The sequence below is a fragment of the Eurypyga helias genome, unplaced genomic scaffold (genome assembly GCF_000690775.1).
Source record: "Eurypyga helias isolate BGI_N326 unplaced genomic scaffold, ASM69077v1 scaffold35698, whole genome shotgun sequence".
Lineage (NCBI taxonomy): Eukaryota > Metazoa > Chordata > Aves > Eurypygiformes > Eurypygidae > Eurypyga > Eurypyga helias.
The window spans coordinates 766-12,585 of NW_010269451.1; the positions used below are offsets into that span (position 1 = coordinate 766).

Consider the following 11,820-nt stretch of genomic DNA (forward strand, 5'->3'; position numbering starts at 1 on the left):
TATTAGCTTCTTGTAGAGTATCTTAGATCACTCCCAATTGCTGCAGTCTGTTTGCTCTCTTTCTGTTAGACTAGGCCCTGCTACTTAGGCTAACATGTGAGTACAGCAATACTCCATCTGTACAGCACATAAAAGTTTGCCAATGAAGAGTGTTAAAAAAAGCCACAATTGAAACAACTAGTTGACAGAAACACTAATGTACACAATGTTATACCAAAAGCTAAATCATTTTACCAGCAGTGTTTATTTCTCCTTGGGGACTGTCTCAAGCTTCACCAGAAGAGAACTCTGGCCATTAAACTCTCACAGCCTTTAGCTATATAGTCAGCTCTTTCCATAAGCAGACAAGACTTAGGTATTCTGTGCCCTCCTTGAGGAAGAACATTCTAAGTTCACACATGCACATTTCTACAAGTAAGTTTCTTTTTTCTGAAAGGATTGTTTTGGCTGTTAGCAAATTCCTTGCCAGTGTGAGAAAGAGGCTTCCTTTTTCCACCAACTACATTTAAGTTTTAATATAACAAACTTAGACAAGTTTGCTTACACATTTTAAACTTCCATTGTAGAGTGAGAGCTACAAGTTTATATATCAGCAAGGCAAATTGAACCCCATGGGAAGTGTGTAAGAAAAAAAAGTATTAGCTAACATATTTTATAAGCACCCTTTATTCCAATCCTGACAGCGTTTAGAAAGTTTGAGAGCAAGCTGGGTTTCTGAGAAGTCAAATCACCATCCTTATTCCCCACTGTTCGAATCGGCTAGGTAGTATTTCAGTTCTGTGATTCTGTATTTGATTTTTAAGTGTGTTCTAACAACAACAGCATACAATTTTGTATTAAAAAACTCTATAAATTTAAGGGACAAGAGCAGAGGTAATTTCAGCAGCTCTGTGCACACTGTACTCTATGTGAAAAATTGTGATAGTTCATGCATGAATAGCCACAATTATAGTTTATGTGAGAAACACGGTGATGGGTGTCATATATTAAAGATTAGAATCTGACTTTATATGGCCTCTCTCACCATCAGTCATGTGCTTAGATTTTAATTTTTCTTTTAAAATATAAGAGAACAACAATAATTTTCTGTGTCTTTAAAATGAGAAGCAACCAGGGGTAAAAGGAAATTATTTTTCATTCTGTAGAGATTAGTGACATCTAAAAAAGCCTCATTCTCTAAGAAGAATGATTATCTCTGAGACACAATGGCAGAGAAGAATATAAAAAATTTCTCCCAGAGTCACACACATTTGTCAACCTTTATTCCTCTTTATATTTAACTTAATTGTCACAAATGGTGCTTATAACCCCTCCTTTTGTTACCAAGAACATAGTCCAAGGATGAGCTGTGAGCCTTCCATCTTGGTTTGCTCAGCTGTTTTGCTTCAACTTTGACCTAAGCCATGCATCTATTCAAACCTTCACACTGCTGATCAAACTTCCCTGATAGAAACTACCCTGTTGACTATAATGACTCTTTTTCACAAGAATCTAGTCTCAGAATCACTACATTATTCCACAGAGGAACAGCACAGGCCTTGCCCATGCCTAGCAAAAATATTGCATTCAATTATAAATCAACACGCCATAGTGCTGCTGCTTCAAAAAAAAAGATGTATGACAATTTTAGGACTGTCACTGTTCCTCCAAAATCCCAACAGGTATGTTAAGAACAGTGAATTATCCTTTTTTTTTTTTTTTTTAAGTTTTAAAAGAGTGGGAAGGAAAAAGATATTACAGCATCTGCCTAGCAATCATGATGTTAGAACAGTTACCTTATTTGTACTTTCTACCTTATCTCTAACTGATTCTATTATTTATTATCAGCATTAATCACTTTTTTAATGGTAACATGTAAGCAGCAGTCAAGAGTGAGGCCGTATCATGCCATATACTGTGCAAACGCAATGTGGCAGATAACACCCTGCGCCCTACAGAGCCTGGCAGACAAACTCCAGCAGAGGCACAAGAGAAAATACTAGCCAGGAAAGTCTTATTTTATCAGTGTTAATGAAGAATGAGAATATGTGCAACTGCTTTTCTTTACAGACTTGCATATTTGACTCCCATCACCTCAACAAGTCATGTTTTCCTTTGGCAGTAAAGTGTTATGGTAAAGGCACAGAAAAATCCATTTCCTTGTGTGTGCAAATTGCTCCACTTCCCGCTGAAAACAACCCAGGTACTGACAGTACACAGCTTCTGTTCCAAACATCTTTTGATAGGACCCTTTGACAGTTTCCAGGCTCAACTACCAAAGCTGACAGTTTTAGAGGACCTACATCAGCTGCAAGGTCTCATGACGCTTGACACTGACCTTCTTGGCATGCCAGAACCCAGATCAAATCTTCACTATTCTGAACGATTCAGACTAATTAAACAAAACCAAACTCACAAAAGCAGAACAGATGACCAGCATTCCAAAATGAAGGGCCTGAGTTACTTGATGATACTATGCTCTTTTACTTTATTCCCCTAGGTTACACTCAGATACACATTTCTTTACAAACAGAAATAACAAGCAGCACTCTCTGTTCACTTTTAGAGGAGGGCTTTTAGTTGTTTTAAGTGCAATGCACCAAACTTACGGCATCACTTTGAGGCTGTGAGATCACAACAGGCTCTCCGGAATCACACGTCTCCCGTATATTAACATGCAGTGGAATGTCTCCTGTATCAAAAATACCAAGACAAAAATATGTGAAGACATAATCTCTCTTAAATCTTTCATTAAAATAGCCTCAAAGCAACTTGAAACGAAATTCCAGTTTGGTATATTCTTTGAATTACTTAATATCAAAAAGTTAGCATTTAAAACGAAAACTGGCTGCAGTACAGTTTTTGTACATCCATAATTAGTGCCAAACATAACCTAGATTTTTCATTCTCTGAATAGGAAGGACAATGCTTTGTAGTCATTTATTAGAGAAAGCAGATTGCTTTTTTGCCTCAAATACACAGAAAAACAAACACAGGCTGAGATATAAATTATTTTGCGTACATTAAAGAGTGTTAGGCAAATGCTCATCGTGTTCGGCCTATCTCCTCATAGTATATTCTTTTCAGTGCTGTTTTAAGATTTTAATCACTGTTCAAAGACTTCTTTGAATAGTTAATTTCCAAATAATAGCATTTGTTATTGTCCTTATTAGGCCTTGGATACAAGTAAAAGGTAGACAACTATTCACTCTTCTTTCCAATAGAATCTTTATATGCTGCTTTTATAACAAGCAGGGAACTGTCAGAGAGGAAAGGAACACTCTAAAAGAGAAACAATTAGCAGCCTTATTTCATTCTGAAATAGTTTTTTAGCACTAAAGAAAACTTGAAGTTCCCATGTTTAGTTCATTGCTACACAGATAATCATGAAGTTCTTTTAATAGAAGACAGCTATATTGTACATCATGGATGCCTGTAGACAGAACAGCCTACCTCAGTTCAATCTTGACTGGTCTTAGAAACTGTTTCCCTTTAATTCACATACTTCAGCAACATAACCCAAAACAAGGCCTGTGTAAATTTTTGAAGTTCAATGTAGTCAGAAAAAGAAACATTAAAACAAACTCTATGAAAACTGACACAGTTTAAGAGATTAAAAAAAAAAAAAAACCAGAACCAAAAGCAAGCAGGAATACAAACAAAAAACCTAAACAAATAGCAAACACAAAAGGACCCTTAAAACACTCCATGATTACTGAGTTGAATCTGTGAAGAACTTTCATTTGTTATTTATGATGATTACAGTGCATTTCCTTCAAATTTAATTCTTATTTGTTTTGATCATGAATAAATTTATTGAGGCATAAAAGTCTGCTCATTTATTTATTAAAAATATATATATATATATGGTGTCCTTTGAAAGTTTTTTTTTAATCTAATTGTTATAATACCATATGGTATTATTACATAAAGGTCATCCCTAGAAGAAGGAGCATACTAATCAGATCAAGTTCTGTACTTCTAAATTTAACCCTTGGGGTATTATTCTTAATCTTAGTCTGGTCTTTCATTGACAGTTTGAAGGTAAACTTCACCCTGCTTTTCTTCATACATCTCATCCATTGCCTGCTAAACCTGTAAATCTTTCACATCACTCCTAATTAAATACAATCACAACCAGTTCTGCCCTCTTAGGGAATAACAAAAAACATCTATGGGACCAACGGCACAGCACATCGTTTGTGCCTGTTTATTTAAATACGTTTGATTCAACTGCTTGCACACGATTTGCATCCATCCACATAACCCAGGGCTGAATAAGTCCCCTTGAGTTCTGATCACAACTCATCATATATTCAGAAAACTAAAAGATAGCCCAAAAGCATGTCTTTAATTATGTGTGGCCTTCCTATTTTAAGTTTATGTCAGATCTTAATGTTTCTGTGTTGATCTCTCTAAGTGAGCTTCCTGGTTCTTTTTAATGAACTAGCTATGGAAAATCATTGAGATAATTATAGCAATACATGGAAACACATCATTAGCACATGCAATTATCCCATTTACCACCTTAATTATGCTGTGTTATATTCTGTTTTTTTCTTTTTTATTTTTCCTGACAGCACAGGTTGAAATATGCCTTTTTAAACGAGCCATGTATTTTTTAAAGATAACTGTTTATGTTATAAGCATGCCAGATTGTTTAATCATGGCTAATTTTTTTTCAATAAAGATAAATTTTCTTCTGAAACAACACAACTATAAACATTACAGTCTGCTTGCTTCCATACAAAAGTCAAGATATCTTCATACCGGCATAAAAACAATTGCTTTAAAGGACTGCATTTCAAATTACCATATTTATTTTAATATAACTCATAAATGAGAAAACTTAAATTGAGATTAATGGACAGCGTTAGGGCTGTTTTACAAGACCAAATAGAATTGTTGGATATTTGTAAAAGATGTTGTATGATCAATAAAATAATGAATTTCAGGTAATATAGCACATCAATATCAAATCATGTGCTATATTGTTTATAAATCAAAATATATTTCAGATGCAATTCAAAAATTTCCACATCCAGTCCACATCCCAATTACAAGAATGATGCTGATAAAGAACACAGCCTACAAACAGCGTGATGTTCAACTACTGCAGTTATTAGTTCTATTGTATTTGGACACTGCCTGAATATAGAGTAATCTAAGATTATGCAATTTGGTACTTCAGTTAATGCTTACCTCACACATGCCATTAAATTTAAAAAAAACCAAACCCACCACCAAACCCTACCTCTGCATCTTACCTAAAGTATCCAATCCCAGGGTTTTCGCTAGATCCTTTACACCATCAGCTCCGAAAATGTGTGTCTCATGCTTACATTTGGGACACTGGAAAACACTCATATTTTGAACCAGTCCTAAAACCTGTTAAAGTAAAAGAAAGGAACACTCAAACCTGGGATTCAATCATCAGTATTTTCATTATTCATGTCTGACAATAAAGAAGAGATTAGCAACAAAGAATTGACAGAGTATTCATTTATAATAGGCAGTAGCAGTAATATCAGACTCATTAACATCACTGTCAACTCTTACTAGTCATCTCAGTTGCACTATCATCTGTGCATTACTTCAAGTTTTTCACATTTATACCTCTCAAAGGTAACAGAAAGTTACAAAAGTACGAAGTACCTCTTTTACAGGCCTATCTTTCCACAAGCCTCCCTGCCAGTATTTAATTTTTGAACTCTGAATACTGGAAGAATTGTCGTGTTGTATTTTACAAATTTGTAATTTGCAGTTTCAGGAAACGAAAAATAAAAACATACTTTTACAAGAAATGATACAATCACACAGGTTTTTAAGATATTTTTATAAGTTATGCTGTAGGTAAATGTTTTCAAAAAGAACCAGATTTGCTGTTCTTCTGAAGAGCAGAAACACATTTTAAATATCAAGCAGAAGAAATAATTAAGTTGCAAAAAACACAGCATAAAAAGCTAATACACACATATTGGGTACCTTTCTGTTGATGCCAGGTGTTCAACATCATCCTTACAAAATATGTCAAATGAAATTTGCCAAATCATGCACACAATAATCTTCTTTCATAATGTACAATAATGCTAATGATAGCACTGATCTCTTTTTATTCACCTACTAAACAAAACTGTTCATTGAGGCAGAGCAGAATTTCTGAAAAGTGATGAAAACGGCATTCAAACATTACAGGGTGAAAGCTTCTACCCATCTGCTAACAACAGAAGACTTGCTTTAAGCGACTCCATGTTACAATATTTCACTTTAAGATTTATGCTATCTAATGTCACACATACTATAGCCAAGTTTTAAAAATATTAATATATATTTTAAAGTAAAACACCTTCTTTGCAGCATTTTATACTCTAAAATTTCCCTGACTATTCTAAGTTTTGTGTTTGAACAAGCTGGCCTAGTTATTAGAGGAGTAACCTATCCACTGGGCTAACAAAGCATATCTAAAAGGATATATGAGTGTTCAATGCAACCAAAAAATATTAAATTATTTAATTAATAGTCAATGTACAACTTCTGGCATCAAAACTGAAAATAGAAAAGTACTTATTTACAATATCTTAATAAAAATTTCATTATATCTAAGATAAAAACAATCTAAAGATGATCACTTGTTTTTTCTACACCACCATAACGTGTTACACACTATTTTATAAGAAGTCTTCCTTTAGTCCTTTAAAACCTTCAGAGGGTTTAAAGCAAGGAACATTTTAAGAAACAGTAACAACAAAGCAAAGAAAAAAAAAATTACCCGCTTTCAATTTAACACCACAAACTTGCTGCATTTTCTAATATCTCTCAGGGACTGCCAGACAAACAAGAGGAACAAGTTTTTGCGTAGTGGCACATTATTACAGGTAATTTTCTCATCCAGTTCTTAAAATAGGAGAGACATGAAATACTACACGTCCAAGGGTACAAGGTGCAGGATGGCAAAAAGGGCTCTCTACAGCCACAGCCTCCTAGTGATGACCTCCGAGCAGGCATTCATCCTGCTCTCCATAAATTGAAGTAATGTAATTTTGACTGTGTAATTTTGATTGAAGTCATGTAATTTTTGACTGTTTAATATATAAATTATTATTATGGATTATGAAGATTTTTTTTAATATCAAGTTGCCGATTATAAACAACCAGTTTAACATAGAATCTTTAGTGCTGAAGTGTATTTTTAACATGCATTATTTCTGCAGATATATTTACAGAAGGAAGAGTGTTCACTCTCATCTTCAGAGCTTTTAAATCTACAAAGTAATAAGTCTTGCTAATGAAGTCAGTAATAACTCTCATTTCCCTGTTCAAATAATAGGTCTGGAAAAGCTTCAAAGCAGCTGCTACTGTCTGCACAAGCTACCCATAAGTATGTGTGAATCCTATTCTAGTCCTCAGTGAGCTTTCCCTGTATATTTCTCTGCAAACTCAGCTCAGTAATGACATGAAAGCTAGTACGACGAGATGGACCGCAGCTAACTAACCTATGGCAGCAGAGGAGAGGGTAGTTATAATGCACAGAATCTGATTCAGTCAAATCATTATTTTAAACAGTGAAGAGACATCTATCAAGAAATACAAGTAAATGAAAAAACCTTTCATTATAAATTATCTGCGCACACACCATTTCTGAATATTTACGTATTTCTTATGCTCAATTAACCTTTTGGTTACACAACAAATCATGCCAAAATCCAAATATACTACCTTCTAAGTTAAAGAAAATACAATGAGAACATAAAAGCCCTGTCTTTACATGAGGAGACAATTCCTGAGAAAACCACTTCAGTCATTCACTGTACTTAAGAACGTATGGTGCCGAGGTCCGACACCAATCTCACGGGGGCTGAAGTGATCAGGGATACAGTTCTGCAGTCTGCAATCGACCTTCGATGTAACCATCAGTCAGTCACTTGACAGTTTAGTGCTTCAAGTAAATGTGCACAGTAAGTTTTCTGTCTTCCTACCTGTCGTCTTAAAATGAGCAATTTTTGGCTCTAACTTCCTCTCCCAAAGTAAAGCCACAATCCTGGCTGGATACTCTGGATGCTACAGAAACACCAGTAAGTATACCACCAAATAAGCAATTTTATTACATCTCAAGAAGAAATACATAGCTGAATTTACATATGAAGTTTTTGAAACCTGTGTAATCCACAACATAACATTCCAATTGAAGGAAACTGCCAGAAAAATTGCAGATTTAACTAAAAACCTATCTTTTTCTTTCAAGGGTATAATTGATAAGATAAATCACACTTAACTGAAGTCAATTTCAGCAGGTGAAAAAGGCTGTTTTTTCCTAAATACACAAAGTTATTCAATTGTTTGGTTTTTTTGGTGGGTGGGTTTGGGGGGTTTTTGTTGGTTTTTGGTTTTGTGGGTTTTTTTAATATTTGCCCAGGGCAAGCCTGTGGTATACATGAAAACAATGGCCAAACTCACATAATGGGTGACAATCTTGAAACTTGTGACAGGAGACAGCACCACCCTACAAACTTGTTCTTGGAACAAGTTGCTCAGAGAAGCTGTGGATGCCCCATCCCTGGAAGTGTTCAAGGCCAGGCTGGATGAGGCTTTGAGCAACCTGGTCTAGAGGAGGGTGTCTCTGCCCATGGCAGGCGGGTTGGAACTAGATGATCTTTAAGGTCCCTTCTTACCAAAACCATTCTAGGATTCTAAAACTGACTCTCATTGCCAGCTTTTCACCAGTTCCTTCAGTTACTCTAATTTCAACGCAGTAAAAGACAAATATTGTTAACAACTGTGAGTTTACTGTGCTAATATTACATATGTTATTTGAGACATATGGTAACTAATGGCTGTTACGGTGAGGGGATGGTGGTATATGTATGCCTGTATGTGCAAAGGAGAGACTCCAGTTTATTAAAATAAGCAAGCATATTCAAGGACTCATAGCTAAGCAACATACAGACTCTCCAACTCTTTGCAAGCACTTTTTTAAAGATTAAACATTTTAAAGATTAGATTTTGTAAGATCAGTCAATTATAGAATCAGGATATGCAATTTTAGCACAATCCCACAGATTCCACCTCTGATGGAAATCTCACATTTGAAGCTGTCCATCAAAAATAACGTAACTAAATTTTCTCTAGATCCGCAGATCTAGTTGACACTTAGAAATGGAATACATAGGCAGGAGCTGTTTTAACACTGATGTCAATGGCACACCTGTACTGATGTATATCAAGGTTAAAATAAAATGAAGTGGCACCATGAAAAAGGTAAGACCTGATGACTGGTTCAAGTGCATTCAAACTCAACATCTGGCTCAACAGCTTCACTGTGACTTTTAATCTGATTTAGCTATCTGAAAATTCCAACAAAAAACAACAGATCATATTTAGTATCTTATCTACCACTATTCAAATTAATAGCAGTCAAGCCTATCCTAGAATGCATGATTTTCTTAGAGGCTATTCTCTTCAAAGAACATTGAACAAAACAGAAAAATATTGGTAATTTCTCATTAAATCTAAAGGAAAATTCAGCAAGGTACTAACTTCAACACAGTTTTACTTTAAGAAAATAATTTTGCATAATTCTAGCAAACCCAAACATAAAATCAAAACAACATTCCATATGTTATACTTCTTTTACATGTGTTGTTCTTCTAGTAGCAAATGATAAAAGCTACTATACTTTCATTTCAGTGTAAATATGCTTAAGAACAGTTAACAATAAGGAATTTATCAATGTGTTTCTTTTGTTAAGCTGTTTTGTAAATTAAAACACAAAGGGAAAAGTAGTCACTTCAAGGTTTCCATTGCATTTTTTAGATTAACAAAGCATTAGCTATGAAAGAAATTTTCTTTCTTAATAAAGAGTACAAGTAACTTTCACAAGGGTAGGCAAGGAAATGTAATTTTTAAAGTACATTAAACAGCTTTTTCTCTTTGCTGTTTAAGATAAGGAAGCAATTTGGCATATATTTTCTCGTCATGTGTACATTTGAAATGAAAAATCTCTTTTTTCATTTGAAATGTAGAGTTTCATGTATTTCTTCATGAACACACTCTAGAGTATAACATCAGTTACTTAGCAACTTGAAGCACACAGAGAAAATACCTAGTCAAAGATGTCACCCTGTTTAATATTTCCTCACAGTTAATACGAATTTTGTGGGTATTTTTAGATTTTAGATTTCCTAAACAAGCATGCTACCATACAAGCTATAAACCTAATGAAAAAACAGGTGATGCCGACAACCTTCTACATGTCGTGACACTCACAGAGCCCTTCAAATGGCAAAGTCACAATTAGGTACATGCATATCTCCCCAAAACCTTACAATTTCCTTCTGAAAATGTACCAATATATGATTTTCCCCATTTGAAGAAATTTTAGATTTTAAGCTCCAACACAGACTGTGCTGAAGAGGACACATAAGTAAGATACTATAGTTGAAAAGCCCACATTATGTCATAAGACACTCTGTCTGATCCATTCCAGGTGATTAAACAAACTGTTTTAAAAGAAATCAAATACTACTATGGCCTTGGCCTGAGAAAATTCTTTCATTACTGTTAAAGCAAGCTCCTGATACAGATACAAGACAGATTCTAATCCTCTTTTTTGAACAAGAATCTACAAAATTGAAGTGATTCCTGAATGGTTTGGTCACTTATTGCAGCATACGGATTTTTTTTTTTTTAATGTTTTGGGAAAACAATCTACCAGTATTTTTAATGTAGAGGCTTACAGGAACATGGACTTTTCTAAACATTTCGGCTCCTTTGCGTGCATCCAATAAAGCCACATCTTGTGGAGTGGATATGATCACAGCTCCTGGAAAAGAAAACATGAACTACCATTAAAATATGTAATATTAATTATACTATTAAATATTTCGACTATTTACTATATGCTACTAAATTCAAAGTAGTCACACATTTATATGCTTTTTATTTTAAGCAAGAAAACAATGGCAGGGTTTTTTTTTATTATGCAGTGAGCAAAATTACTGAGATACAAAGTGGAGTGATAGAAATAATTTAGGTATGTTCATCATAAGTTTTCCTATGTAGATAACATTTGTATTTTCTAAATAAGAAAACCGATGTAGCTGTTGTATGACCATGGATAGAAGGTAACAGGGTCCACATGCTGACAGGTTGCAAAGGTGGTACTCTGAGAATATCCACACAGTAACTGTCCCATGCCATAATTACATATTACGATAAGCTTTGTCTTAAAATCAACACACAGTTGCCTGTAATCAGACCATTGCTTTTTGAAACTGCTTGGCTTTCTGACACAAGTGTTCACAGGCACAGTATTGAAACATGTTACATTAGACAGGACATCAGCAATTCACGCACACTTGCACTAGGTTTGAAAAAAAGTGTAGTATTGCTCACAGTTCAGACATGGCTCCAGGTTAAGTGATAATACTACTCCCAAGAGTTATCAAGCATATAAAACAGCTAGAGCTCTCTCTTTGCCAAAGGTTAAATTCTAAAGTAAACCTACAGCTTCCTATCCTATATTAATTCTCGATTGATAGAGCCTGCAAAACCAATATAGACATTGAGTGCTGTGGTTTAACTCCAGCTAGCAAAATACAATGAAGCCGCTCTCATAGATTCTCCCTCCCCTCCTCTAGTGGAGGAGAAGAATCAGAGGGAAAAAGACAAGGAAGCTCACAAAATTGGGATAAGAACTACTTACTAATTGAATCTAAATTAATATATACAAATACTACTCATAATAAGTAATTAAAATAATAGAAAATAAACTATATGATGCAATATGATACAATTATGATACAGTTGATACCCACCAACCGATACACAACCAGCTGCTGATAA

General features: G+C 34.6%; 1 protein-coding gene across 1 annotated transcript; it reads right to left on the bottom strand.

Moving 5' to 3' along the window:
• Positions 1–2,588: 2,588 nt before the first annotated feature.
• Positions 2,589–10,798, bottom strand: NUBPL (nucleotide binding protein-like; the record flags this gene model as incomplete). The annotated part of the gene is made up of 3 exons (XM_010158116.1): positions 2,589–2,671; positions 5,247–5,367; positions 10,713–10,798. Coding segments are annotated over 3 exons (290 nt in total), but the record flags the coding sequence as incomplete, so codon positions are not given.
• Positions 10,799–11,820: the final 1,022 nt, after the last annotated feature.